General features: G+C 51.8%; 1 protein-coding gene and 1 long non-coding RNA gene across 3 annotated transcripts in view; one reads left to right on the top strand and one right to left on the bottom strand.

Annotated features, from left to right (window-relative positions):
• LOC147094570 (uncharacterized) overlaps positions 1 to 13,003 on the bottom strand; it is a 66,734-nt gene extending 53,731 nt beyond the window's left edge. Inside the window, exon 1 of the long non-coding RNA XR_015074748.1 lies at positions 12,904 to 13,003. This is a non-coding gene — a long non-coding RNA (uncharacterized LOC147094570). The remainder of the gene's footprint in view (positions 1 to 12,903) is intronic.
• On the top strand, positions 1,519 to 27,808 carry LOC147094569 (sulfotransferase 1C2-like). Of its 2 annotated transcripts, none has more exons than XM_085974398.1 (8): positions 1,519 to 1,596; positions 2,302 to 2,486; positions 6,521 to 6,646; positions 7,569 to 7,666; positions 9,334 to 9,460; positions 19,285 to 19,379; positions 19,798 to 19,978; positions 27,633 to 27,808. In XM_085974398.1, the coding sequence occupies exons 2-8, from the start codon at positions 2,318 to 2,320 to the stop codon at positions 27,743 to 27,745; spliced, it is 909 nt and encodes a 302-aa protein (XP_085830524.1). In that variant the 5' UTR covers positions 1,519 to 1,596; positions 2,302 to 2,317; the 3' UTR covers positions 27,746 to 27,808. The 2 variants fall into 2 exon arrangements, with proteins under 2 accessions (XP_085830524.1, XP_085830525.1); XM_085974399.1 differs by having other exon boundaries at positions 1,566 to 1,584.

The raw sequence follows: 27,808 nt of genomic DNA, 5'->3' as shown, positions 1-27,808 counted from the left end.
GAGAGAGAGGGACTGAGAGACACCAGTCAGTGTGCAGATATCTCCCTGAGAGAGAGGGACTGAGAGACACCAGTCAGTGTACAGATATCTCCCTGGGAGAGTGGGACTGAGAGACACCAGTCAGTGTACAGATATCTCCGAGAGAGAGGGACTGAGAGACACCTGTCAGTGTACAGATATCTCCCTGAGAGAGAGGGACTGAGAGACACCTGTCAGTGTACAGATATCTCCCTGAGAGAGAGGAACTGAGAGACACCAGTCAGTGTACAGATATCTCCCTGAGAGAGAGGGGACTGAGAGACACCAGTCAGTGTACAGATATCTCCCTGAGAGAGAGGGACTGAGAGACACCAGTCAGTGTACAGATATCTCCCTGAGAGAGAGGAACTGAGAGACACCAGTCAGTATTCAGATATCTCCCTGAGAGAGAGGGACTGAGAGACACCAGTCAGTGTACAGATATCTCCCTGAGGGAGAGGGACTGAGAGACACCAGTCAGTGTACAGATATCTTCCTGAGAGAGAGGGACTGAGAGACACCAGTCAGTGTACAGATATCTCCCTGAGGGAGAGGGACTGAGAGACACCAGTCAGTGTACAGATATCTCCCTGAGAGAGAGGGACTGAGAGACACCAGCCAGTGTACAGATATCTCCCTGAGAGAGAGGGACTGAGAGACACCAATCAGTGTACAGATATCTACCTGAGAGAGGGGGGCTGAGAGACACCAGTCAGTGTACAGATATCTCCCTGAGAGAGAGGGACTGAGAGACACCAGTCAGTGTACAGATATCTCCCTGAGAGAGAGGGACTGAGACACCAGTTAGTGTACAGATATCTCGCTGAGAGAGAGGGGACTGAGAGATACCAGTCAGTGTGCAGATATCTCCCTGAGAGGGACTGAGAGACACCAGTCAGTGTACAGATATCTCCCTGAGAGAGAGGGACTGAGACACCAGTTAGTGTACAGATATCTCGCTGAGAGAGAGGGGACTGAGAGATACCAGTCAGTGTGCAGATATCTCCCTGAGAGGGACTGAGAGACACCAGTCAGTGTACAGATATCTCCCTGAGAGAGAGGTACTGAGGGACACCAGTCAGTGTACAGATATCTCCCTGAGAGAGAGAGACTGAGAGACACCAATCAGTGTACAGATATCTCCCTGAGAGAGAGGGGACTGAGAGACACCAGTCAGTGTACAGATATCTCCCTGAGAGAGAGGGACTGAGAGACAGCAGTCAGTGTACAGATATCTCCCTGAGAGGGACTGAGAGACACCAGTCAGTGTACAGATATCTCCCTGAGAGAGAGGGACTGAGAGACACCAGTCAGTGTACAGATATCTCCCTGAGAGAGAGGGACTGAGAGACAGCAGTCAGTGTACAGATATCTCCCAAGCTATCCCTCTCAGGGTTAACTGGGCAAGGGATTGCCCATTTACAGAGGACTGGTTAATGTTTAATCTGGTTCTGATTTACTCACTCCCCACTTGTGGACGTCACTGGCTATTTCATCATTTATTGCCAATCCTTAATTGCCCTCGAGAAGGTTGTGGTGAACCGCCTTCTTGAGCTGCTGTAGTCGGTACGGTTTATGGTAGGGAGTTCCAGTATTCTGACCCTGCGACAATGAAGAAACGGCTGATATACTTCCAAGTCAGGATGGTGTGTGACTTGGAGGGGAACTTGGAGGTGGTGGTGTTCCCATGCGCCTGCTGCCCTTGTCCTTCTAGGTGGAAGAGGTCGCGAGTTTGGGAGGTTCTGCCGAAGAAGCCTTGGCGAGTTGCTGCAGTGCATCTTGTAGATGGTACACACTGCAGCCATGGTGCACCAGTGGTGGAGGGAGTGAATATTTAAGGTGGTGGATGGGGGGCTGAGGGAGACAGGAGCCTCTCGGTCCCTGTGAGCGAGTGTCAGTGGGCACTGAGCGAGACAGGGGCCTCTCGGTCCCTGTGGACGAGGGTCAGTGGGTAATGAGGGAGACAGGGGCCTCTCGGTCCCTGTGGGTGAGGGTCAGTGGGTACTGAGGGAGACGGGAGCCTCTCGGTCCCTGTGGACGAGGGTCAGTGGGCACTGAGGGAGACAGGGGCCTCTCGGTCCCTGTGGGCGAGGGTCAGTGGGTACTGAGGGAGACAGGAGCCTCTCGGTCCCTGTGGGTGAGGGTCAGTGGGTGAGGGTCAGTGGGTACTGAGGGAGACGGGAGTCTCTCGGTCCCTGTGGATAAGGGTCAGTGGACAAAGGGAGGAACAGATGTGTCTCTGGACACTTGAGCTTTGATGTTCTTTAACATCTGGATACACAGGTTGAGGAGACTGAAGATGTCGCTGAATTGTCACCCTGAGCCCCTGGAGGTCAAAATTACTCGGCCGCAGGTTAAAGCGGTCCAAGGTGTGCCCTTGTGTGACTGGTCTGCAGACAACTGGGAGAAGGTGGATCTCTTCCAGGCGAAACCTGACGACCTACTCATCGCGACTTATCCCAAAGCAGGTGAGTGGCCCAGGGGAGAGGGCCGAGGCCCCACAGCGCAGGGGAGAGGGCCGAGGCCCCACAGCGCAGGGGAGAGGTCCCACGGTGCAGGACACCAGGGGAAGGGCTGAGGCCCCACGGTGCAGGGTAGAGGGCCGAGGCCCCACGGTGCAGGGGAGAGAGGGCCGAGGCCCCACGGTGCAGGGGAGAGGGCCGAGGCCCCACGGTGCAGGGGAGAGGGCCGAGGCCCCACGGTGCAGGGGAGAGGGCCGAGGCCCCACGGTGCAGGGGAGAGGGCCGAGGCCCCACGGTGCAGGGGAGAGAGGGCCGAGGCCCCACGGTGCAGGGGAGAGGGCCGAGGCCCCACGGTGCAGGGGAGAGGGCCGAGGCCCCACGGTGCAGGGGAGAGGGCCGAGGCCCCACGGTGCAGGGGAGAGGGCCGAGGCCCCACGGTGCAGGGGAGAGGGCCGAGGCCCCACGGTGCAGGGGGAGGGCTGAGGCCCCACGGTGCAGGGGAAGGGCTGAGGCCCCACGGTGCAGGGGAAGGGCCGAGGCCCCACGGTGCAGGGGAGAGGGCCGAGGCCCCAGGGTGCAGGGGAGAGGGCCGAGGCCATCAAGGTGCAGGGGAGAGGGCCGAGGCCCCACGGTGCAGGTGAGATGGTCGAGGCCCCAAAGTGCAGGGGAAGGGCCGAGGCCCCACGGTGCAGGGGAAGGGCTGAGGCCCCACGGTGAAGGGGAGAGGGCCGAGGCCCCACGGTGCAGGAGAGAAGGACGAGGCCCCACGGTGCAGGGGATGGGCCGAGGCCCCACGGTGCAGGGGAAGGGCCGAGGCCCCACAGTGCAGGGGATGGGCTGAGGCCCCACGATGCAGGGGAAGGGCTGAGGCCCCACGGTGAAGGGGAGAGGGCCGAGGCCCCACGGTGCAGGAGAGAAGGACGAGGCCCCACGGTGCAGGGGATGGGCCGAGGCCCCACGGTGCAGGGGAAGGGCCGAGGCCCCACAGTGCAGGGGATGGGCTGAGGCCCCACGATGCAGGGGAAGGGCCGAGGCCCCATGGTACAGGGGAGAGGTCCCACGGTGCAGGGCCGAGGCCCCACGGTGCAGGGGAGAGAGCCGAGGCCCCACAGTGCAGGGGAAGGGCCGAGGCCCCACGGTGCAGGGGAGAGGGCCAAGGCCCCACAGTGCAGGGGAGAGGGCCGAGGCCATCAAGGTGCAGGGGAGAGGGCCGAGGCCCCACGGTGCAGGTGAGATGGTCGAGGCCCCAAAGTGCAGGGGAGAGGGCCGAGGCCTCACGGTGCAGGGGAAAGGACTGAGGTCCCATGGTGCAGGGGAAAGGCAGGGGCCCCACTGTGCAGGGGAGAGGGACGAGGCCCCATGGGGCGGGGGAGGCCCCACGGTGCAGGGACACCAGGGGAAGGGCCGAAGCCCCACGGTGCAGAACACCAGGGGAAGGGCCGAGGCCCCACAGTGCAGGATACCAGGGGAAGGGCCGAGGCCCCACGGTGCAGGGACACCAGGGGAAGGGCCGAAGCCCCACGGTGCAGGACACCAGGGGGAAGGGCCGAGGCCCCACGGTGCAGGACACCAGGGGGAAGGGCCGAGGCCCCACGGTGCAAGGACACCAGGGGAAGGGCCTGTGAGGAGCGGAGGGAGAATCAGTGTGAATTTGGTGACTTCTTGTTGCAGGTTTTTCTATTCTGCTCGAGACGGACCATCAGCCCCTCCCCAAACCAGAGTAATCTCTGCGACACATGGTGATATTTACTGGGTAACTGCGTTCTCTCTCTCTCTCTCTGTCTCTCTCTCTCTCCTCTCTCTCTGTCTCTCTCTCTCTCTCTCTGTCTCTCTCTCTCCGTCTCTCTCAGTTCAGTTCAGTTCAAATGCTTTATTGGCATGAAAGTTTACAGAGAACCATATTGCCAAAGCTTACATATCAAAAAGGTACAGTTTTCCACCATTCTGTAGGTGTCAATCGATTTGACATTTGTTGGGTACATACAATATTACTTTTAAACAATATTAATTTTAAACAGTCTTTCTACTTCATTTGGTACGTTCAATATTAATTTTAAACAGTCTTACTTTTAAACAGTCCTCAGGTTGTGACATGTTGTTACATATTTGGCCCCAAGGTATGGTCTGTCTCCTTCTCCTAGGACTAATCTCAATTTTGACAGATCATCCAATTCCTTGAAATCTGGGGTTGTTTGGCTTAGCTTGTTGAATAATATGTTTCTTGATGTGTTGAATTTTTCGCATTTTAGGAGGAAATGCATTTCTGTTTCAACCTCGCCAGCCAGACATTGATCGCATATTCTATTCTCTCTAGGCTGCCAGGATTTCTTGTATCTGCCTTTTTCAATTTCCAGTTGGTGGTCGCTTAGTCTGTACCTGGTGAGGGTCTGTCTCTGTTTTGTGTCTCTGATGGTCGTGAGGTAGTCTGCCAGTTTATATTCTCTTTTTAGGGCCCGGTAACATTCTAATCTGCTTTGGCTTTCGGTTATTTTGTTCCAATGTTCCAGGTAGGTTTCTTTGCATTTTTTAATGATTTGGTTCACTCGGATTGGTGTTTGGACGGCTGTGTTGGTCTGGGGCTGGTCAGGGTCCGGCTGAGTACTTAGTTTCAGTAGCAGCTGACTCAGGGGACTCTTTTCTGGGTTTAGCTCTTGGGTCTGAAAGGCTTTGAAATGAAGGGTGTCTGGGGAGCTAGATTTGAGGTGATTTAGGAAGTTTAGTGCTCGTTTTTGGATGTTTATTATCAGTGGGTATCTGCCTAGTTCGGCTCTGCATGCATTTGTTGGCGTTTTTCTTTGGGTGCGAAGGATGCTTCGGCAGAATTCTGCATGTAGGGCTTCTATTGTGTGTTTTTCCCATTTAGTGTAGCTTTGGTGATTTAGCGGGCCCCATACTTCACTACCGTACAGTGCAATGGGCAGGATTATGCTGTCAAAAATTTTGAGCCAGATTTTGATTGGGATTTGGATGTTGTAGAATTTTCTTTTTATTGCATATAGGGCTCTTCGGGCTTTTTCTTTTAGTGCATTCACTGCTATGCTGAAGCTCCCTGATGCTGTAATAGTTAGACCAAGGTAGGTGTAGCTCATAGTGTGTCCTATAGTGGTATCACTGAGGGTAAACTGGTATTTGTTTTCCTGACATCTGGGTCTTTTCTGAAAAATCATGATGTTGGTTTTCTTTAGATTTACTGTTAGAGCCCAATTTTCTCTCTCTCTCTCTCTGTCTCTCCCCCTCTCTCTGAATCTCTCCCTCTTTCTCTCTCTCTCTTTCTCTCTCTCTCTGTCAATTCAATTCAATTCAATTCAATTCAAATCGCTTTATTGGCATGACAAGGTACATCTTATGTTGCCAAAGCATTGAAAAACATTCATGGTTGAACACAAAAATACAGATCTATCCATACAGTGTATAAACAGATATATCCCTGAGTGTATAAATATACATTCATATAATTTGTATATACTCTTTTCTTAGATTTAGTGGTTGTCCCTCTGTTTATGGCAAGCTGTAACATAGTGTGCCGCTAAGGTTACACAATTTCTCTTTTCCCCTAGTAGGTATGGGAGTTTTTGGTCGGCATTCAAATTTCTGAATTCCGGGCATATTTTTGTGAATTTTGGGTAGAAATTCTCCCTTATGCTCTGATATTTTCCACAAGCTATGAGGAAGTGCATCTCTGTCTCCACCACTCCCTGACTGCAGTGAGAGCATATCCTGTCCTCTCTTGGTAGCTGGGTCTGTCTGTGTCTGCCTTTTTCGATCGCCAGGCTATGTTCACTAAGTCTGTACATTGTCAAGGTTTTTCTCATTTTGCTATCCTTTACCCTGGTCAGGTAATCAGCCATGTTGTATTGTCTGTTTAGGGCCAAGTAGCAATTGAGTTTGCTTTGAGTTTTTGTTGTTTCTGCCCAATATGACAGATATTTTTCCTTTTGCTTAGCGTCTCTCTCTCTGTCTCTCTCTCTCTGTCCCTCTCTCTCTCCCTCTCTTCCCCGTTGTGTCTCTCTCTCTTGTGATTTCTCTCTTTCTCTCCACAGGGACTACTTGGATGCAGGAGATTGTGGATCTCATCAATTGCCGCGGTGATGCGGAGGTGTGTAAACGAGCCTCCATCGATGAGAGGATCCCCTTCCTCGAATTATTTTCAGATGAGAGGCCATCTGGTGAGAGACGCCATCAAGTTAAACTGAAAAGTCAGCAGATATACTGCTCGTGGGGACCCATACCCGGGGAGAGTCGGTGCCAGCGGGGACCAGTACCCCGGGGAGAGTCGGTGCCCGTGGGGCCCGTACCCCGGGGAGAGTTGGTGCCCGCGGGGACCTGTACCCCGGGGAGAGTCAGTGCCCGTGGGGACCCGTAACCTGGGGAGAGTCGGTGCCCGCAGGGACCCGTACCCCGGGGAGAGTAGGATCCCGTGGGGACCCGTACCCCGGGGACCCGTACCCTGGGGAGAGTCGGTGCCCGCGGGGACCCGTACCCCGGGGAGAGTCGGTGCCCACGGGGACCCGTACCCTGGGGAGAGTCGGTGCCCGCGGGGACCCGTTCCCCGGGGACAGTCGGTGCCCGTGAATACCCGTACCCCGGGGAGAGTCGGTGCCCATGGGGACCCGTACCCCGGGGAGAGTCGGTGCCAATGGGGACCCATTCCCCGGGGAGAGTCGGCGCCCGAGGGGACCCGTACCCCGGGGAGAGTCAGTGCCCGTGGGGACCCGTACCGCGGGGAGAGTCACAGCCCATGAGGACCCCTACCCCGGGGAGAGTTGGAGCCCGTGGGGACCCGTACCCCGGGGAGAGTCAGTGCCCGTGGGGACCCGTACCCTGGGGAAAGTCGGAGCCCATGGGGACCTGTACCCCGGAGAAAGTCGGAGCCCGTGGGGACCTGTACTCCCGGGAGAGCTGGTGCCCGTGGGGACACGTACCCCGGGGAGTATGGTGCCCATGGGGACCCATACCCCGGGGAGAGTCGGTGCCCGTGGGGACCTGTACCCCGGGGAGAGTTGGAGGGGCTATCAGATGTACAATGTGGAGCGGGGTTGAAAGAAGCCGAGAATGCTGGGAACTGATAAGGCCTCCATGTGATTTCAGGTCTTGAACTGATTGAGAAAATGCCGTCTCCCAGGGTCATTAAAACCCACCTCCCGATCCAGCTCATCCCCAGATCATTCTGGGAGCAGGATTGCAAGGTACGGTACCCGAGAGACTCGGATTCTACCAGTCCCCCCGCCCTGTACACTCTTCATCCTCACCATTTTCAACTTCAGACTCATCGCACCATCTCCAACTCAAACCCATTCTTCCCCAGATCCTCCAAACTGTGGGTCTCCTCCCCTCCCTCAATCTCCAAACTGTGGGACTCCTCCCCTCCCTCAGTCTCCAAACTGTGGGTCTCCTCCCCTCCCTCAGTCTCCAAACTGTGGGACTCCTCCCCTCCCTCAATCTCCAAACTGTGGGTCTCCTCCCCTCCCTCAATCTCCAAACTGTGGGTCTCCTCCCCTCCCTCAATCTCCAAACTGTGGGTCTCCTCCCCTCCCTCAATCTCCAAACTGTGGGACTCCTCCCCTCCCTCAATCTCCAAAGTGTGGGTCTCCTCCCCTCCCTCAGTCTCCAAACTGTGGGACTCCTCCCCTCCCTCAGTCTCCAAACTGTGGGACTCCTCCCCTCCCTCAGTCTCCAAACTGTGGGACTCCTCCCCTCCCTCAGTCTCCAAACTGTGGGACTCCTCCCCTCCCTCAGTCTCCAAACTATGGGACTCCTCCCCTCCCTCAATCTCCAAACTGTGGGTCTCCTCCCCTCCCTCAGTCTCCAAACTATGGGACTCCTCCCCTCCCTCAATCTCCAAACTGTGGGACTCCTCCCCTCCCTCAGTCTCCAAACTGTGGGACTCCTCCCCTCCCTCAATCTCCAAACTGTGGGACTCCTCCCCTCCCTCAATCTCCAAACTGTGGGACTCCTCCCCTCCCTCAGTCTCCAAACTGTGGGACTCCTCCCCTCCCTCAGTCTCCAAACTGTGGGACTCCTCCCCTCCCTCAGTCTCCAAACTGTGGGACTCCTCCCCTCCCTCAGTCTCCAAACTATGGGTCTCCTCCCCTCCCTCAATCTCCAAACTGTGGGACTCCTCCCCTCCCTCAGTCTCCAAACTGTGGGACTCCCTCCCCTCCCTCAGTCTCCAAACTGTGGGACTCCTCCCCTCCCTCAATCTCCAAACTGTGGGACTCGCTCCCCTCCCTCAGTCTCCAAGCTGTGGGTCTCCTCCCCTCCCTCAATCTCCAAACTATGGGTCTCCTCCCCTCCCTCAATCTCCAAACTGTGGGACTCGCTCCCCTCCCTCAGTCTCCAAACTGTGGGACTCCTCCCCTCCCTCAGTCTCCAAACTGTGGGACTCCTCCCCTCCATCAGTCTCCAAATTGTGGGACTCCTCCCCTCCCTCAATCTCCAAACTGTGGGACTCCTCCCCTCCCTCAGTCTCCAAACTGTGGGACTCCCTCCCCTCCCTCAGTCTCCAAACTGTGGGACTCCTCCCCTCCCTCAGTCTCCAAACTGTGGGACTCCTCCCCTCCCTCAGTCTCCAAACTATGGGACTCCTCCCCTCCCTCAATCTCCAAACTGTGGGACTCCTCCCCTCCCTCAATCTCCAAACTGTGGGACTCCTCCCCTCCCTCAATCTCCAAACTGTGGGACTCCTCCCCTCCCTCAATCTCCAAACTGTGGGACTCCTCCCCTCCCTCAGTCTCCAAACTGTGGGACTCCTCCCCTCCCTCAATCTCCAAACTGTGGGACTCCTCCCCTCCCTCAGTCTCCAAACTGTGTGAGACTGATGATTGTTTAATGGACATTTCTATCCTGTTTCCAGGTGATAGTGGTGGCTCGCAATGCCAAGGATAATCTGGTCTCCTACTTTCACTTCCATCGCATGTGCCAAACTATGCCCGAGCCTGGAACCTGGCAGGGATTTCTACTAAACTTCATGAATGGACAAGGTGAGATACAACCTCCAATCAGAACCGCTCACCAAACACTCCCAGGGCGGGTACAGCACGGGTTAGATACAGAGTAAAGCTCCCTCTGCACTGTCCCATCAAACACTCCAAGGGCAGGTACAGCACGGGGTTAGATACAGAGTAAAGCTCCCTCGACACTGTCCCATCAAACACTCCCAGGGCAGGTACAGCACGGGGTTAGATACAGAGTAAAGCTCCCTCTACACTGTCCCATCAAACACTCCCAGGGCAGGTACAGCACGGGGTTAGATACAGAGTAAATCTCCCTCTACACTGTCCCATCAAACACTCCCAGGGCAGGTACAGCACGGGTTAGATACAGAGTAAAGCTCCCTCTGCACTGTCCCATCAAACACTCCCAGGGCGGGTACAGCACGGGTTAGATACAGAGTAAAGCTCCCTCTACACTGTCCCATCAAACACTCCCAGGGCAGGTACAGCACGGGTTAGATACAGAGTAAAGCTCCCTCTGCACTGTCCCATCAAACACTCCCAGGGCGGGTACAGCACGGGTTAGATACAGAGTAAAGCTCCCTCTACACTGTCCCATCAAACACTCCCAGGGCAGGTACAGCACGGGTTAGATACAGACTAAAGCTCCCTCTGCACTGTCTCATCAAACACTCCCAGGGCAGGTACATCACAGGTTAGATACAAAGTAAAGCTCCCTCTACACTGTCCCAGCAAACACTCCCAGAGCAGGTACAGCACCATTTAGATACAGAGTAAAGCTCCCTCTACACTGTCCCAGCAAACACTCCCAGGGCAGGTACAGCACGGGTTAGATACAGAGTAAAGCTCCCTCTACACTGTCCCCATCAAACACTCCCAGGGCAGGTACAGCACGGGTTAGATACAGAGTAAAGATCCCTCTACACTGTCCCATCAAACACTCCCAGGGCAGGTACAGCATGGGTTAGATACAGAGTAAAGCTCCCTCTACACTGTCCCGTCAAACACTCCCAGGGCAGGTACAGCACGGGTTAGATACAGAGTAAAGATCCCTCTACACTGTCCCATCAAACACTCCCAGGGCAGGTACAGCATGGGTTAGATACAGAGTAAAGCTCCCTCTACGCTGTCCCATCAAATACTCCCAGGGCAGGTACAGCACGTGTTAGACACAGAGTAAAGCTCCCTCTACGCTGTCCCATCAGCACTCCCAGGGCAGGTACAGGTACAGCACGGGTTAGATACAGAGTAAAGCTCCCTCTGCACTGTCCCATCAAACACTCCCAGGGCAGGTACAGCACGGGTTAGATACAGAGTAAAGATCCCTCTACACTGTCCCATCAAACACTCCCAGGGCAGGTACAGCACGGGTTAGATACAGACTAAAGCTCCCTCTGCACTGTCTCATCAAACACTCCCAGGGCAGGTACATCACAGGTTAGATACAAAGTAAAGCTCCCTCTACACTGTCCCAGCAAACACTCCCAGAGCAGGTACAGCACCATTTAGATACAGAGTAAAGCTCCCTCTACACTGTCCCAGCAAACACTCCCAGGGCAGGTACAGCACGGGTTAGATACAGAGTAAAGCTCCCTCTACACTGTCCCCATCAAACAATCCCAGGGCAGGTACAGCACGGGTTAGATACAGAGTAAAGATCCCTCTACACTGTCCCATCAAACACTCCCAGGGCAGGTACAGCATGGGTTAGATACAGAGTAAAGCTCCCTCTACACTGTCCCGTCAAACACTCCCAGGGCAGGTACAGCACGGGTTAGATACAGAGTAAAGATCCCTCTACACTGTCCCATCAAACACTCCCAGGGCAGGTACAGCATGGGTTAGATACAGAGTAAAGCTCCCTCTACGCTGTCCCATCAAATACTCCCAGGGCAGGTACAGCACGGGTTAGACACAGAGTAAAGCTCCCTCTACACTGTCCCATCAAACACTCCCAGGGCAGGTACAGCACGGGTTAGATACAGAGTAAAGATCCCTCTACACTGTCCCATCAAACACTCCCAGGGCAGGTACAGCATGGGTTAGATACAGAGTAAAGCTCCCTCTACACTGTCCCGTCAAACACTCCCAGGGCAGGTACAGCACGGGTTAGATACAGAGTAAAGATCCCTCTACACTGTCCCATCAAACACTCCCAGGGCAGGTACAGCATGGGTTAGATACAGAGTAAAGCTCCCTCTACGCTGTCCCATCAAATACTCCCAGGGCAGGTACAGCACGTGTTAGACACAGAGTAAAGCTCCCTCTACGCTGTCCCATCAGCACTCCCAGGGCAGGTACAGGTACAGCACGGGTTAGATACAGAGTAAAGCTCCCTCTGCACTGTCCCATCAAACACTCCCAGGGCAGGTACAGCACGGGTTAGATACAGAGTAAAGATCCCTCTACACTGTCCCATCAAACACTCCCAGGGCAGGTACAGCACGGGTTAGATACAGAGTAAAGCTCCCTCTACAATGTCCCATCAAACACTCCCAGGGCAGGTACAGCACGGGTTAGATACAGAGTAAAGATCCCTCTACACTGTCCCATCAAACACTCCCAGGGCAGGTACAGCACGGGTTAGATACAGAGTAAAGCTCCCTCTGCACTGTCTCATCAAACACTCCCAGGGCAGGTACATCACAGGTTAGATACAAAGTAAAGCTCCCTCTACACTGTCCCAGCAAACACTCCCAGAGCAGGTACAGCACCATTTAGATACAGAGTAAAGCTCCCTCTACACTGTCCCAGCAAACACTCCCAGGGCAGGTACAGCACGGGTTAGATACAGAGTAAAGCTCCCTCTACACTGTCCCCATCAAACACTCCCAGGGCAGGTACAGCACGGGTTAGATACAGAGTAAAGATCCCTCTACACTGTCCCATCAAACACTCCCAGGGCAGGTACAGCATGGGTTAGATACAGAGTAAAGCTCCCTCTACACTGTCCCGTCAAACACTCCCAGGGCAGGTACAGCACGGGTTAGATACAGAGTAAAGATCCCTCTACACTGTCCCATCAAACACTCCCAGGGCAGGTACAGCATGGGTTAGATACAGAGTAAAGCTCCCTCTACGCTGTCCCATCAAATACTCCCAGGGCAGGTACAGCACGGGTTAGACACAGAGTAAAGCTCCCTCTACGCTGTCCCATCAAACACTCCCAGGGCAGGTACAGGTACAGCACGGGTTAGACACAGAGTAAAGCTCCCTCTACACTGTCCCATCAAACACTCCCAGGGCAGGTACAGCATGGGGTTAGATACAGAGTGTAGTGGCGCTTCTTAGTTTCCAAACAGGCAGGCCACTGGGCTGTGGGGCTTTTAACAACGAGTAGACGCGTGTCGAAATAAAACGTTCCCAAACGTAGCTTTGTCTTTTAAACGGTTTACTATAACACTTAACAAACAGAATTACAAAGCAAACACGTATAAACGAACACGGTCAAAAACTGTACTGCTCCAAACCTCACAGCTTCTGCCTCTTTCACCACGTGCAGTTTAAACTGTAAAATGGCTGCACCCAATGTGTGGCTTAGGGACTGTTCCATTGTGGCAAGAATGAAGGGGGTGTCTCGGACTATACTACTGGAGCAAGAAAATAGGGGGTTTCTTAATACAATAAGTCGGTCAGGTAAATTAACTGTATTATGCCATTTAGCCACTATTTTAAAGTATTTTCTTAAGCTTTTATGGCTCTTACATTCCGGCCCCTAATTGACTAGGCACATGAAGCATATCAATTACTCAAACATTAAGAGTCATAAACTAATGAGTTCAACATATTTACAATACAAGTGTCCACTTTTTTCTTTCGTTCAGGAGCTTTTCACGCTGCTTCTTGTAGCAGGCAGAGCTTTGTGATCGGTCTCTCCAGGGTACTGGTCTTGGTTTGCAAACAGACGCGACGAACGACGCCTCTGGAGTCTGGCATGGTCTTAGTTATTTTTCCCATCAACCAAGAATTTCTAGGGGCTGAATCATCCACAATTAAGACAATGTCTCCGACGATGAAGTTCCTCTTTATTTTGGACCATTTTTGACGCTCCTGTAGCAGAGGTAAGTATTCTCTTGTCCATCTGGTCCAGAAGAGGTCTAACTCTTTACGCATCACCTGGTCAACTTTAACTGCAACAACCGCTGCCGTCAATTCCAGTCTCGGGATGGCGACCTGCTTCAGCGGAGCCACCCTGGATTTTCCCATGAGGAAGGCACAATGTTTCTGGCCCTGTTGATTTGTCAGCAAGAGGTAGGTAGCCGTGCCATAGCCGTCCTCACTGGCGTCCGAGAAATGATGTAGTTGAGCCGTCTTTGTAACTCCAAAACTCGCGGGCTTGATGCATCTACTGACGTTGAAACTAGAAAGTTGTTGCAAATCTGTCAGCCATCTGTGCCATCTCTGAGCTTGACCTTCTGGGATATCTTCATCCCATCCTCTCTTGTCTCTACACAGCTCTCGTAGCATCAGCTTCACCGGCAGAATGAGTGGTGCCAGGAATCCGAGAGGGTCGTAGATGGAACTGACCACGGAGAGGATCCCTCGTCTTGTGGATGGTCTTTCGTTCACCATTATCCTGAAGTTGAACGTGTCTGACTCGATGCACCATTGTACACCAAGAGCTCTCTCGATAGGAAGGACATCGTGGCTCAGGTCCAGATCTTTGACTTCAGTGGCTCTTTCCTTTTCTGGGATAGAAGCTAGAACTGCTCTGCTGTTGCTTATCCACTTAGTCAGATGGAATCCTCCATTCGAACACAGAGTTCTAAGGTCTCTTGACAGTGCGATGGCATCGTCTTCTGTTGACACGGACTTCAGACAGTCATCGACATAAAAGTTTCTGAAGATTGTCTCCACAGCCTCGGATGGTGCTTTGCCCTTGCCATCTTCTGCAGTTTTTCTGAGAGCGTAGCTTGCACAGCTGGGAGATGATGTGGCTCCAAACAGGTGTACGGCCATTCTACATTCCACCATCGCTTGACTAACGTCGCCATCTGGCCACCAAAGGAAACGCAGAAGATCAGCATCTTCCTCAGGGATTCTGACTTGGTAGAACATTGATTCTATGTCTGCCATCATGGCAACGAGCTCTTGTCTAAACCTAGTCAAGACGCCAATGAGGGTATTAGTAAGATCAGGACCTTGAAGCAGCTGGTCATTCAATGAAGTTCCTCTGAATGAGGCAGCGCAGTCAAACACTACACGGATCTTTTTCTTCTTTGGGTGATACACCCCGTGATGAGGAATGTACCAGACCCTTCCATCGTCTCTGTTCAACTGTTCTTCGGGCACTTTTACAGCATAGCCTTTCGCTATGATGTTTCTCATGAAGCCTTTGTAGTCTTCGTGAAAGTCGGGGTTCTTGTTCAGCTTTCTCTTTAGACTGATGGCGCGTTGCTCTGCTATGCAGCGATTGTTCGGCATCTTCGCGGTCTGTCTTCTCAGTGGCAAACCAATGTGATAGTGGCCATCAATGAACTGTGTAGACCTTGTCATCAAACCCATGAACTGATGGTCTTCTTGTGACATCTCTGTCTTTTCCTCACAGCTGCGTTCTGAGAAGTCTGCGTTGAACTGCTGTATCAACAGTTCTTCAATGCTTGCGATAGAGATGCGATTAACTGTGACGTTTTGTCGTTCCTCCTTGTTTGACTTGTGGCCATCATCTCTCCTTACCGGTCCATTGATTACCCATCCAAGGGCTGTCCTGACGGCGTAGGGTCCGTCATCCTTGCTGTTTATCACCTGCCATGGCTCCATAGTTTTGTAGGCATTGGTTCCAATTAATAGGCCAATTTCTACTTCAATGTATGGGAGACGCACCTTTTCTAGGTAAGGCCATCTATCCACATCCTTCTGCAGGGCTAGGTTCCCCATTCTAACAGGAATCTCCCTGTGTGTGAAAACATTAGGCAGGTCTATGAAGTCCTTCTCTTCAAGTCCACACACTTCTAGGTCTGACAGGATATAACTTTGCATTGACTTCTCATGACCCATGGTGCGTAATAGGATTTCTGTTCTTCTGCCTCTAACGTTCAGCTGTCGCATGAGTGATTCTGTGCAGAACGTTGCTGAGCTACCTGGATCCATGAAGGCGTAAGTCTCCACAACCTTCTCACTCCTCTTAGACTTGATCCTTACTGGTACGATGGCAAGAATACAGTCACTGTCACCGGCCCCAGTGAGTCCACAAGTCTCTGGTTCTAGCGACACCAGAGCACTTGAAACAACCTTCTCGTCGGTATTGTTTTCTTCACTCTTCTTAGAGACTTGTTCTTCTTTATGGATATGCAGCAGACTGGGATGTTTCCGAGTGCACTCTCTGCATGTTGTTCTTTGCTTACAGTTTCTACTCAGGTGCCCCTGAGAGAGACATCCAAAACATAGGCCGTTGTACTTCAGGAATTCGATTCTGTCCTTATGTGGCTGTGCTTTGATGTCGCTGCAGAAATCCAATGTATGATTCTTCTGGCAGAATAAGCATGGCTTCTGAAAGGCATTAGCAGGCGTCACTGTGCTGCTCTTTTTGGGAGATGAGTTCTGGGGCCTTTCTTCCTCGGCCTGAGTGACGATAGTTGCAAAGCTGCTTCCCCTGGAACCACCTTTCCTGAGAGTCTTTGATTCAGCAGGCTTGGCTTTCACTCTTCCATCGGTGGTCGGGCTGACATCCTGGATGTTTCCAAACAATGGGTCCCTAGCAATTTTAGCCTGTTTGTCTATGAAATTCACTAAGTCTGCAAACCTGGCTCTACTTTTCCGTCTCTCCATTATCTCAAAGGCTGTTCTTCTCCATTGTTCTCTCATCCTGTAAGGAAGCTTAGAGATGACGATTCTCATAGTCGTAGGATTGTCCATCTCTTCCATGAATTCAACATCCTCCATGGTGTTGCGACATCCTATGAGGAAGAGAACATATGCGTTCAATGCCTCTCCGTCTTCCGATCTGATCTGTGGCCACTTGGTAGCCTTTTCGATATATGCAGTGGCTATCTTCAGCTCGTTACCATAGTGCTCCTGCAGCAACTTCCTGGCTTCTATGTATCCCCGGTCCGGTCTCATGTGTTCACAGCTTCTGACCAGGTCTTGTGGTTTACCACTGGTGTACTGTCCCAGGTAGTGCAACTTATCACTGCTGCTCTCTGTCTTGGAGTCAATGGCTTGTTCAAAGGATCTGATGAAGGGCTTATACTTGAGTGGGTCGCCTTGGAACACTGGTATGTCTCTTTGAGGGAGTCGAAACAGATTCTGTTGTTTTACAAGCATCTCTGTAATTTCGTTCTGACGCTGCATCACTCGGTATAGGCTTCTCCCTGTGTCTTCAGGCCTCTGGTGGTCATCAGCAGGGTCTAGTCTAGACCGTCTGACATCTGGGGTAGCATCACGTGCTCCTGTTAGTGGAGAGGCCACTCTTCCACGCTGTAATGCCGGGGAATTGCTTTCGGGCTCTGTTGTAACTCTTGAAGGTGCCCTGGATCCAACTCTATGTGGCAACGTTGACTGGCAGTGCCTCCCGCCGTCCCGTGAGCCTTCATAATCTTCGTACGCACTCAACCTGGCGTCTGAGACCTCGATAGCTGTTTTCATCTCCAGCCGTTCTTTCTTTGCCTGCACCTGGGCCCGCTGGGCCTGCACTTGGGCCTGTTCTTGGGCCCGCAGTTGGGCCTCTTGGACCCGCAGTTGGGCCTCTTGGACCCGCAGTTGGGCCTCTTCCCGTTCAAGAGCTTGCTTCTCATCTAAAGATGCTGCGCGCGCCATCAGCGCCGCCCGTTCAGCCTCCGCTCTCATGCGTCGCGCCGAGCTTGTGGTAGAAGCGACTGACCTGCGTCCAGAAACAGAGCTACCTTCTTTTCGATTTTTGCTCGGTCTGGCGGAAGTCTCTGAAATGCTATCGTCTGGTCCGACTTCATCGTCAACCTTATCTTTCTCTGCTGTATCAGCATCTTGACGAATTTTTAACATCCACTGCTCCGTGGCCTTGATATAGTCCTTAATGCTGGTTGATTTAAGATCAAACCAGTTGTGCTGATCAGCGTTTCCCTCTTCTTCAGGCAGAAGTGCTAATACATCTTCATTGAGTATATTAAATTCTTCATGCAGCTTGGAGAAATCGTAATACATCATGTCTTCAGCTTTCTTAATATTAGCATTATCTTCCATGAGACGATCAATTATCTTCATTTTTCCAGTTATCTGAACTAATTTAGCCTTCCTTGCACCTATGCTTCTATGGAACTTCTCTTCCCTTGCCTTTGGGGTGAGCTTTATTTCCCTCTTTTGGCCAGCAATCCTTCTGGCTGGGGGAAGCTCCTGGCTCCGTAAGGCCTCGGCCATTTTACCCTCAGCTCTTATTTAGCTTCTCAACAGAATGAACAAAGCAAGTAACAGTCACTGTACCTTCGCTTTCTTAAATTGTCGTCTGGCTCCGTGACCATTCATGTATACGTTCGCCGACGATTCCGTCCCTTCCTTCTTAGGGAGCTAGTTTTTGACTAATGTAGTGGCGCTTCTTAGTTTCCAAACAGGCAGGCCACTGGGCTGTGGGGCCTTTAACAATGAGTAGACGCGTGTCGAAATAAAACGTTCCCAAACGTAGCTTTGTCTTTTAAACGGTTTACTATAACACTTAACAAACAGAATTACAAAGCAAACACGTATAAACGAACACGGTCAAAAACTGTACTGCTCCAAACCTCACAGCTTCTGCCTCTTTCACCACGTGCCGTTTAAAACTGTAAAATGGCTGCACCCATGTGTGGCTTAGGGACTGTTCCATTGTGGCAAGAATGAAGGGGGTGTCGGACTATACTACTGGAGCAAGAAAATAGGGGGTTTCTTAATACAATAAGTCGTTCAGGTAAATTAACTGTATTATGCCATTTAGCCACTATTTTAAAGTATTTTCTTAAGCTTTTATGGCTCTTACACAGAGTAAAGCTCCCTCTACACTGACCCATCAAACACTCCCAGGGCAGGTACAGCACGGGTTAGATACAGAGTAAAGCTCCCTCTACACTGACCCATCAAACACTCCCAGGGCAGGTACAGCACGGGTTAGATACAGAGTAAAGCTCCCTCTACACTGTCCCATCAAACACTCCCAGGGCAGGTACAGCACGGGTTAGATACAGAGTAAAGCTCCCTCTACACTGTCCCATCAAACACTCCCAGGGCAGGTGTAGCACGGGTTAGATGCAGAGTAAAGCTCCCCCTACACTGACCCATCAAACACTCCCAGGGCAGGTACAGCGCGGTTTAGATACAGAGTAAAGCTCCCTCTACGCTGTCCCATCAAACACTCCCAGGGCAGGTACAGCACGGGTTAGATACAGAGTAAAGCTCGCTCTACACTGACCCATCAAACACTCCCAAGGCAGGTACAGCACGGGTTAGATACAGAGTAAAGCTCCCTCTACACTGTCCCATCAAACACTCCCAGGGCAGGTGTAGCGCGGTTTAGATACAGAGTAAAGCTCCCTCTACACTGTCCTATCAAACACTCCCAGGGCAGGTACAGCACGGGTTAGATACAAAGTAAAGCTCCCTCTACACTATCTCATCAAACACTCCCAGGGCAGGTACAGCACGGGTTAGATACAGAGTAAATCTCCCTCTACACTGTCCCATCAAACACTCCCAGGGCAGGTACAGCACGGGTTAGATACAAAGTAATGCTCTCTCTACACTGTCCCATCAAACACTCCCAGGGCAGGTACAGCACGGGTTAGATACAGAGTAAAGCTTCCTCTACTTTGCTCCAGTTTAGCGTCTGATCCAGTCCCAGCGATCCTGGAGTCTGGAAGCACGGAGAAGCACGCTGGGATCTTACTCTGTATGAACTTTCTCGGTTTCAGTGGCCTGGGGTTCCTGGTACGATCACGTGAAGGGATGGTGGGAAGCGAAGGATGAACGTCGGATTCTCTACCTCTTCTATGAAGACATGAAGGAGGTAATGGAGGAGTGTGGCACAGAACGCTAAGGCGGACGTGTGTCGGGGGGTAGGACACAGAGTGAATTCAGGATAGAGAGAGAGAGAGAGACAGAGGGACAGAGAGACAGCGAGAGAGAGAGAGAGAGAGAAAGACAGAGAGAGAGAGAGAGACAGAGAGACAGAGAGACAGAGAGGGACAGAGACAGAGAGAGAGGGGGACAGATAGACAGAGAGGCAGAGAGAGAGAGATAGACAGAGACACAGAGAGGGACAGAAAAAGAGAGAGGGAGAGGGAGAGCAGGAGAGAGAGACAGAAAGAGAGAGAGAGACAGAAAGAGAGAGAGAGACAGAGAGAGAGAGAGAGAGAGACAGAGAGAGAGAGACAGTGAGAGAGAGATGGTCCAAGGCGAATCTAATGTTGATATTCTCACCCTAGAACCCCAGGCGGGAGATTCTGAAGGTGGTGAAGTTCATGGACAAGGTTCTGGAAGAGGACATCATCGAGAAGGTGGTTGAACTTTCCTCCTTCAGTGTAATGAAGGGCAACCCGATGACCAACTACTCCACCCTCCCAAAGGCCATCTTCGTTCACAGCATCTCCAGCTTCATGAGGAAGGGTAGGTTCGAAGGGTCAACAGCGAGAGGGCGGAGGGGTCAGGGGCTGAACTTTCACCTGCTGAGACCTGGGGGTCAAGTCCAGCCCCAGACAGAGGGGACGAAGGGCTCCTCTCTCTGTGAGGCGGGAGTGGGGGGGGGCAAACTGGGTGGGGCAGTGGGTAAGACACTGAGCTTTCACCCTTCTGGGACCTGGTCTCTGAGCTCTCCTGGGGCCCAGGGTACCAGGGGTTTCCCAGTAGCCCGGGACTAGCCCGTGTTACCCGACCCCTCAACTGCACACGTGTCCGGTTTGGGGGCCATAGATTCATAAATTGAAAAGCGAAAATACATAACAAGTGGCCTGGAGGGAAGTCCTGAGCCCCCCCACCACCACACTAACACACACACAGAGCAGGAGAGGCCCAGGCTCCATTCCCGGCCTGTGCGGAGTGAGCCGCGGGGGGGGCAGCGAGCCTCATTTTCCCTCAGTGCCCCTGGGTGGGGGGGGGGCGGAGGAGCTCCACATCAGCCAGGGTTCCTGCTCCGGGCCTCGATCTGGAGAATCCTGACGGATAGCGTGCGGGAGTTGAGCAACTGGACTTCGACCATCCAGCTCTTTCTGATCTAGACTAATGACTTGGTCTTGGGAACTCAGGGCATAAGTTCAGGTGATACGAAACTCTGAAATATTGTAAACAGTGAGGAGGACAGTAACAGGCTTCAGGAGGACACACAGACAGACTGGTGAAATGGGCAGACACACGGCAGATGCAGTTTAATGCAGAGAAGTGTGAAGTGATACATTTTGGTAGGAAGAATGTGGAGAGGCAATGTAAACTAAACGGTACAATTTTTAATGTGGGTGCAGCAACAGAGAGGCCTGTACGTACACAAATCTTTGAAGGTGGCAGGGCAGGTTGAGAAAGCAGTTAAAAAGCATATGGGATCCTCGGCATAGATTACAAAAAGCAAGGGAGTTATTGCTAAATCTTTCCAAATCTCTGGTTGGGCCACAACTGGAGTATTGTGTCCAATTCTGGGCACCGCACTTTAGGGAGGATGTCAGGGCCTTGGAGAGGGTGCAGAGGAGATTGACCAGAATGGTACCAAGGGATGAGGGACTTCAGTGATGTGGAGACTGGAGAAGCTGGGGTTGTTCTCCTTAGAGCAGAGAAGGTTAAGGGGAGATTGACCAGAATGGTACCAGGGGATGAGGGACTTCAGTGATGTGGAGAGACTGGAGACGCTGGGGTTGTTCTCCTTAGAGCAGAGAAGGTTAAGGGAGAGATTGACCAGAATGGTACCAAGGGATGAGGGACTTCAGTGATGTGGAGAGACTGGAGAAGCTGGGATTGTTCTCCTTAGAGCAGAGAAGGTTAAGGGGAGATTGACCAGAATGGTACCAGGGATGAGGGACTTCAGTAATGTGGAGAGACTGGAGAAGCTGGGGTTGTTCTCCTTAGAGCAGAGAAGGTTAAGGGAGAGATTGACCAGAATGGTACCAGGGATGAGGGACTTCAGTGATGTGGAGAGACTGGAGAAGCTGGGGTTGTTCTCCTTGGAGCAGAGAAGGTTAAGGGGAGATTTAATCGAGGTGTTCAAAATCTTGCAAGGTTTCGATAGAGTAAATAAGGAGAAACTGTTTCCAGTGGCAGGAGGGTCGGTAACCAGAGGACACAGATTTAAGGTAATTGGCAAAAGAACCAGAGGGGGAGATGAGGAGAGTGTTTTACGCAGCGAGTTGTTGTGATCTGGAATGCGCTGCCTGAAAGGGCGGTGGAAGCAGATTCAATAGTAACTTTCAAAAGAGGAATTGGAGAAATACTTGAAGGGGAATTATTGACAGGGATATGGGGAAAGAGCTGAGGGAAGTGGGAATAATTGGAGAGCTCGACCAAAGAGACGGCACGGGCATGATGGGCCGAATGGCCTCCTTCAGTGCTGTATCATTCTAGAACACACTGGGCCCTTCAACAACAACAATAACTTGCATTTATATAGCGCATTTATCGTAGTAAAATGTCCCAAGGCGACACAAAGCTGGGTGGGCGTGTGTGCTGTGAGGAGGATGCCGAGAAACTCCAGTATGATTTGGACAGGTTGGGTGATTGGGCATAAGCATGGCAGATGCAGTATAATGTGGATAAACGTGAGGTTATCCACTTTGGTGGCAAAAACAGGAAGGCAGATTATTATCTGAACGGCAATGGATTGGGAGAAGGGGAAGTGCAACGAGACCCGGGTGTCCTTGTGCACCAGTCGCTGAAGGTAAGCATGCAGGTGCAGCAGGCGGTTAAGAAGGCAAATGGTATGTTGGCCTTCATAGCGAGAGGATTCGAGTGCAGGAGCAAGGATGTCTTGCTGCAGTTGTACAGGGCCTTGGTGAGACCACACCTTGTGTATTGTGTGCAGTTTTGGTCACCTTATCTGAGGAAGGGTGTTCTTGCCATGGAAGGAGTGCAGCGAAGATTCACCAGACTGAATCCTGGGATGGCAGGAATGATGTATGAAGAGAGATTGGGTCGATTGGGCTTATATTCGCTGGAGTTTAGAAGAATGAGAGGGGATCTCATTGAAACTTATAAAATTCTGACAGGACTGGACAGACTAGATGCAGGAAGGATGTTCCCGATGGTCGGGCAGTCCAGAACCAGGGGTCACAGTCTAAGGATAAGGGGTAAGCCATTTAGGACAGAGATGAGGAGGAATTTCTTCACCCAGAGAGTGGTGAACCTGTGGAATTCTCTACCACAGAAGGCAGTTGAGGCCAATTCATTAAATATATTCAAGACGGAGTTCGATATATTTCTTAAGGCTAAAGGGATCAAGGGATATGGGGAGAAGGCAGGGACAGGGTACTGAGTTTGGATGGTCAGCCATGATCTCATTGAATGGCGGAGCAGGCTCGAGGGGCCGAATGGCCGACTCCTGCTCCTAGTTTCTATGTTTCTATGCTTCACAGGAGCGACATCAATAAAAACATTTTTGACACAGAGCCGTAGAAGGAGATATTCGGGACAGGTGATCAAAAGCTTGGTCAAAGAGGTCGGTTTTAAGCAGTATCGTAAAGGAGGAGAGAGAGGCGGAGAGGTTTAGGGAGGGAATTCCAGAACTCAGGGCCCAGGCGGCTGAAGCCACGGCCGCCAATGGTGGAGCGACGGAAATCAGGAGATGCTCAAGAGGCCAGAATTGGAGGAGCGCAGAGATCTCGGGGGGGGGGGGGGGGTTGTAGGGCTGGAGGAGGTTACAGAGATAGGGAGGGGGGGGCGAGGGCCGTGGAGGGATTTGAAATCAAGGATGAGAATTTTGAAATCCAAATGCTGCTTAATCGGGAGCCAATGTAGGTCAGCGAGCACAGGGGTGATGGGCGAACGGGACTTGGTGCGAGTTAGGACACGGGCAGCTGAGTTTTGGATGACCTCAAGTTTACGTAGGGTAGAAAGTGGGAGACCAGGCAGGAGTGCGTTGGAATAGTCAAGTCTAGAGGTAACAAAGGCATGGATGAGGGTTTCAGCAGCGGATGAGCTGAGGCAAGGGCGGAGGCGGGCGATGTTACGGAGGTGGAAATAGGCGGTCTTTGTTATGCTGCGGATATGTGGTCGGAAGCTCATTTCAGGGTCCAATATGACACCAAGGTTGCGAACAGTGTGGTTCAGCCTCAGACAGATGTTAGGGAGAGGGATGGAGTCGGTGGCTAGGGAACGGAGTTTGTGGTGGGGGCCGGAAACAATGGCTTCGGTCTTCCCAATATTTAAATTGGAGAAAATTTCTGCTCATCCAGAACTGGATGTCGGACAAGCAGTCTGACAATTTAGAGACCGTGGAGGGGTCGAGAGAAGAGGTAGTGAGGTAGAGCTGGGTGTCGTCAGCGTACATGTGGAGACTGACGCTGTGTTTTCAGATGATGTCGCCAAGAGGCAGCGTGTAGATGAGAAATAGGAGGGGGGCCAAGGATAGATCCTTGGGGGACACCAGAGGTAACGATGCGGGAGCGGGAAGAGAAGCCGTTGCAGGTGATTCTCTGGCTGCGATGAGATAGATAAGAATGGAACCAGGCGCGTGCAGTCCCACCCAGCTGGACGACGGTGGAGAGGCGATGGAGGAGGATGGAGTGGTCAACCGTGTCAAAGGCCGCAGCCAAGTCAAGAAGGACGAGGAGGGATAGTTTACCTTTGTCACAGTCACAAAGGATGTCATTTGTGACTTTGATGAGAGATGTTTCGGTACTGTGACGAGGCGGAAACATGGAATTGCGGGAAAGATGGGCACGGATTTGGGAGGCGCCAACACATTCAAGGACTTTGGAGAGGAAAGGGAGGTTGGAGATGGGGAGGTAGTTTCCAAGGACGGAGGTGTCAAGGGTTGTTTTTTTGAGGAGAGGGGTGATTTCAACTTCCCCAATATAAATTGGGATAGTCAGAGTGTGAAAGGCTTAGAGGGTGCAGAATTCTTAAAGTGCATCCAGGAGAGCTTTTTGAGCCAACATGTAGAAAGTCCTACAAGAGAGGGGGCGGTACTGGACCTAATTCTAGGGAATGTAGCCGGGCAGGTGGTGGAAGTATCTGTAGGAGAGCATTTTGGCGATAGTGACCATAATTCGGTGAGATTTAAGGTGGTCATGGAAAAAGACAAAGACAGCCCGGAAATAAGGGTTCTAAATTGGGGGAAGGCCGATTTTAATAAGATAAGGCAGGATCTGGCCAAAGTGGACTGGGAGCAGCTACTTATAGGAAAATCCACATCAAAACAGTGGGAGGCTTTCAGAAGGGAAATGGAGAGAGTACAACGCCAACATGTTCCTGTAAAGGTCAAGGGTGGGACCAACAAGCAAAGGGAACCTTGGATGACAAGGGATATACAAAAATGCATTAGGAAAAAAAGGGGGGCTTTTGGCAGTTACAAAAGACAAAAGACGGAGGAAGCCCTAGAGGAGTATAAAAGGTGCAGGGGCATACTTAAAAAGGAAATTAGGAGGGCGAGGAGGGGCCATGAAATAACACTGGCGAGCAAAATAAAGGAAAATCCTAAGATGTTTTATAAGTATATTAAGGGCAAGAGGATAACCAGGGAAAGGGTAGGGCCCATTAGGGACCAAAGTGGCAAGCTGTGTGTAGAGCCAGATGAAGTAGGTGGGGTTTTAAATGAATTTTTTGCCTCTGTGTTCACTATGGAGAAAGACGATGTAGACATAGAAGTCGGGCAAGGGGACTGTGACATACTTGAACATATTAGCATCGAGAGGGAGGAGGTACTAGCGGTTTTAGCAGGCCAAAAAGTGGATAAATCCCCAGGCCCGGACGAGATGTATCCCAGGCTGTTGTGTGAGGCAAAGGAGGAGATTGCAGGGGCTCTGACACAAATTTTCAGAACCTCTCTGGCCACAGGGGATGTACCAGAGGACTGGAGAACAGCTAACGTAGTACCATTATTCAAGAAGGGTAGCAGGGATAAACCAGGGAATTACAGGCCAGTGAGCCTAACATCTGTGGTAGGGAAATTATTGGAAAAAATTCTGAGGGACAAAATTAGTCTCCACTTGGAGAGGCAAGGATTAATCGGGGATAGCCAACATGGCTTTGTCAAGGGTAAATCATGTCTGACCAATCTGATTGAATTTTTCGAGGGGGTGACTAGGTGTGTGGATGAGGGAAATGCTGTGGATGTGGTTTACATGGACTTCAGTAAAGCTTTTGACAAAGTCCCGCATAGGAGACTGGTCAAGAAGGTAAGAGCCCATGGGATCCAGGGGGCCTTGGCGCGTTGGATCCTAAACTGGCTGAGTGGCAGGAGGCAGAGGGTGATGGTCGAAGGTTGCTTTTGTGACTGGAAGCCTGTGTCCAGTGGGGTACCTCAGGGATCGGTGCTGGGTCCCTTGCTGTTTGTGATCTACATTAATGATTTGGATGAGAATGTAAAGGGTATGATCAGTAAGTTCGCGGATGACACGAAAATTGGTGGGGTGGTAAATTGCGAGGAGGAAAGCCTCAGGCTACAGGACGATATTAACGGGTTGGTCAGATGGGCGGAAAAGTGGCAAATGAAATTTAACCCAGAAAAGTGCGAGGTGATGCATTTTGGACGGACAAATAAGGCAAGGGAATACACAATGAGTGGTAGGACCCTAGGAAGTACAGAGGGTCAGAGGGACCTTGGTGTACATGTACATAGATCCCTGAAGGCAGCGGAACAGGTAGATAAGGTGGTTAAAAAGGCATATGGGATACTTGCCTTCATTAGCAGAGGCATAGAATATAAGAGCAGGGAGGTTATGATGGAGCTGTACAAAACGCTGGTGAGGCCACAGCTGGAATACTGTGTGCAGTTCTGGTCGCCTCACTATAGGAAGGATGTGATTGCTTTGGAGAGGGTGCAGAGAAGATTCACCAGGATGTTACCTGGGATGGAGCGCCTCAGCTATGAAGAAAGACTAAACAGGCTGGGGTTGTTTTCCTTGGAGCAAAGGAGGCTGAGGGGGGACCTGGTTGAGGTGTACAAAATGATGAGGGGCATAGATAGGGTAGATAAAGAGGAACTTTTCCCCTTAGTAGGGGGGTCAATAACAAGGGGGCATAGATTCAGGGTAAGGGGCAGGAGATTTAGAGGGGATTTGAGGAGGAACTTTTTCACCCAGAGGGTGGTTGGAAGCTGGAACTCACTGCCTGAAAGGGTGGTAGAGGCAGGAACCCTCACAACATTCAAGAAGCATTTGGATGGGCACTTGAAATGCCATTGCATACAAGGCTATGGACCAAATGCTGGAAAATGGGATTAGACTGGACAGGGATTGATGGATGGGCGGCGCAGACACGATGGGCCGAAGGGCCTCTTTCTGCGCTGTAAAACTCTATGACTCTATGACTATGGCTCTATGACGGCAGATTTGAGGGAAAGGGGGACAGTACCTGAAGAGGGAGAACCATTAACAATGTCAGATAACATGGGAGCCAGTTTGATGGGAAGAGGGTGGAGGGAGCAGGAAGTGGGTCTCATGGACAAGATGACCGCGGAGAGGTCGTGAAGGGAGAAAGATGTGAGTTCAGGGTTAGGGCAAGGGGGAACCTTACAGGAAGTTTGGCCCAGTGAGCTAGAGGAAGGAAGGGAGGTGGCAGAGGCAACTGAACGGACGGACTGAATCTTAGAGACACAGAAATCCATGAGCTTCTCACACACTCTTGGATGAAAGTGATCCTGCTCAAGGGAACCCCCCGTTCGTCCGCCCGCCCGCCTGCTAGACAGTGTCGCGACCCATGGAGTTTGTTACGCCCCCCACTGTCCCTGGGAGACTGACCATTCCGGTCAGGGTCAGAGTTCGAGGGGAACAATCCCCCGAGGGAGGGGAGGGGGAAAGGGATCCGCTCATCCCCACAGTCATTGCACTTACCCCCGATCTGTACTTACGGTGTCTCTCTCTCTCTGTCTCTCTCTCTCTGTCTCTGTCTCTCTCTCTCTGTCTCTCTCTCTCTCTCTCTCTGTCTCTCTCTCACTCTCTCTCTCTCTCTCTCTCTCTGTCCCTCTCTCTCTCTGTCCCTCTCTCTCTCTCTCTCTCTGTCCCTCTCTCTCTCTGTCCCTCTCTCTCTCTGTCTCTCTCTCTCTCTCTCTCTGTCTCTCTCTCTCTCTCTGTCTCTCTCTCTCACTCTCTCTCTCACCCTCACTCTCACACTCTCTGTTTCTCAGGTGAGGTAGGAGACTGGAAGAACCATTTAACCGTGGCACAGAATGAAGCTTTCGATGAAGAATACGAGAAGCAGATGGGACACAGCTCGCTGAAGTTTCGGGATGTTATGTGAAGCCTCTGAGCAACGAAAAAAATTGAAAAATCAAAATTAAACTTCATTAATAATTAAACAAAA

This window comes from Somniosus microcephalus, unplaced genomic scaffold (genome assembly GCF_052327205.1).
Source record: "Somniosus microcephalus isolate GS21.2 unplaced genomic scaffold, FLI_Smic_1.0 unresolved_chr1, whole genome shotgun sequence".
NCBI lineage: Eukaryota > Metazoa > Chordata > Chondrichthyes > Squaliformes > Somniosidae > Somniosus > Somniosus microcephalus.
Note: the sequence above shows the minus strand (reverse complement) of the source record. Positions and strands in the feature narration are given on the sequence as shown.

Coding starts and splice junctions, on each gene's coding strand:
- LOC147094569 (XM_085974398.1), top strand. CDS start 2,318: ATGTCGCTGAATTGTCACCCTGAGCCCCTGGAGGTCAAAATTACTCGG. Junction 2,487..6,520: donor CGCGACTTATCCCAAAGCAG/GTGAGTGGCCCA, acceptor TTCTCTCCACAG/GGACTACTTGGATGCAGGAG. Junction 19,380..19,797: donor TCTATGAAGACATGAAGGAG/GTAATGGAGGAG, acceptor TTCTCACCCTAG/AACCCCAGGCGGGAGATTCT.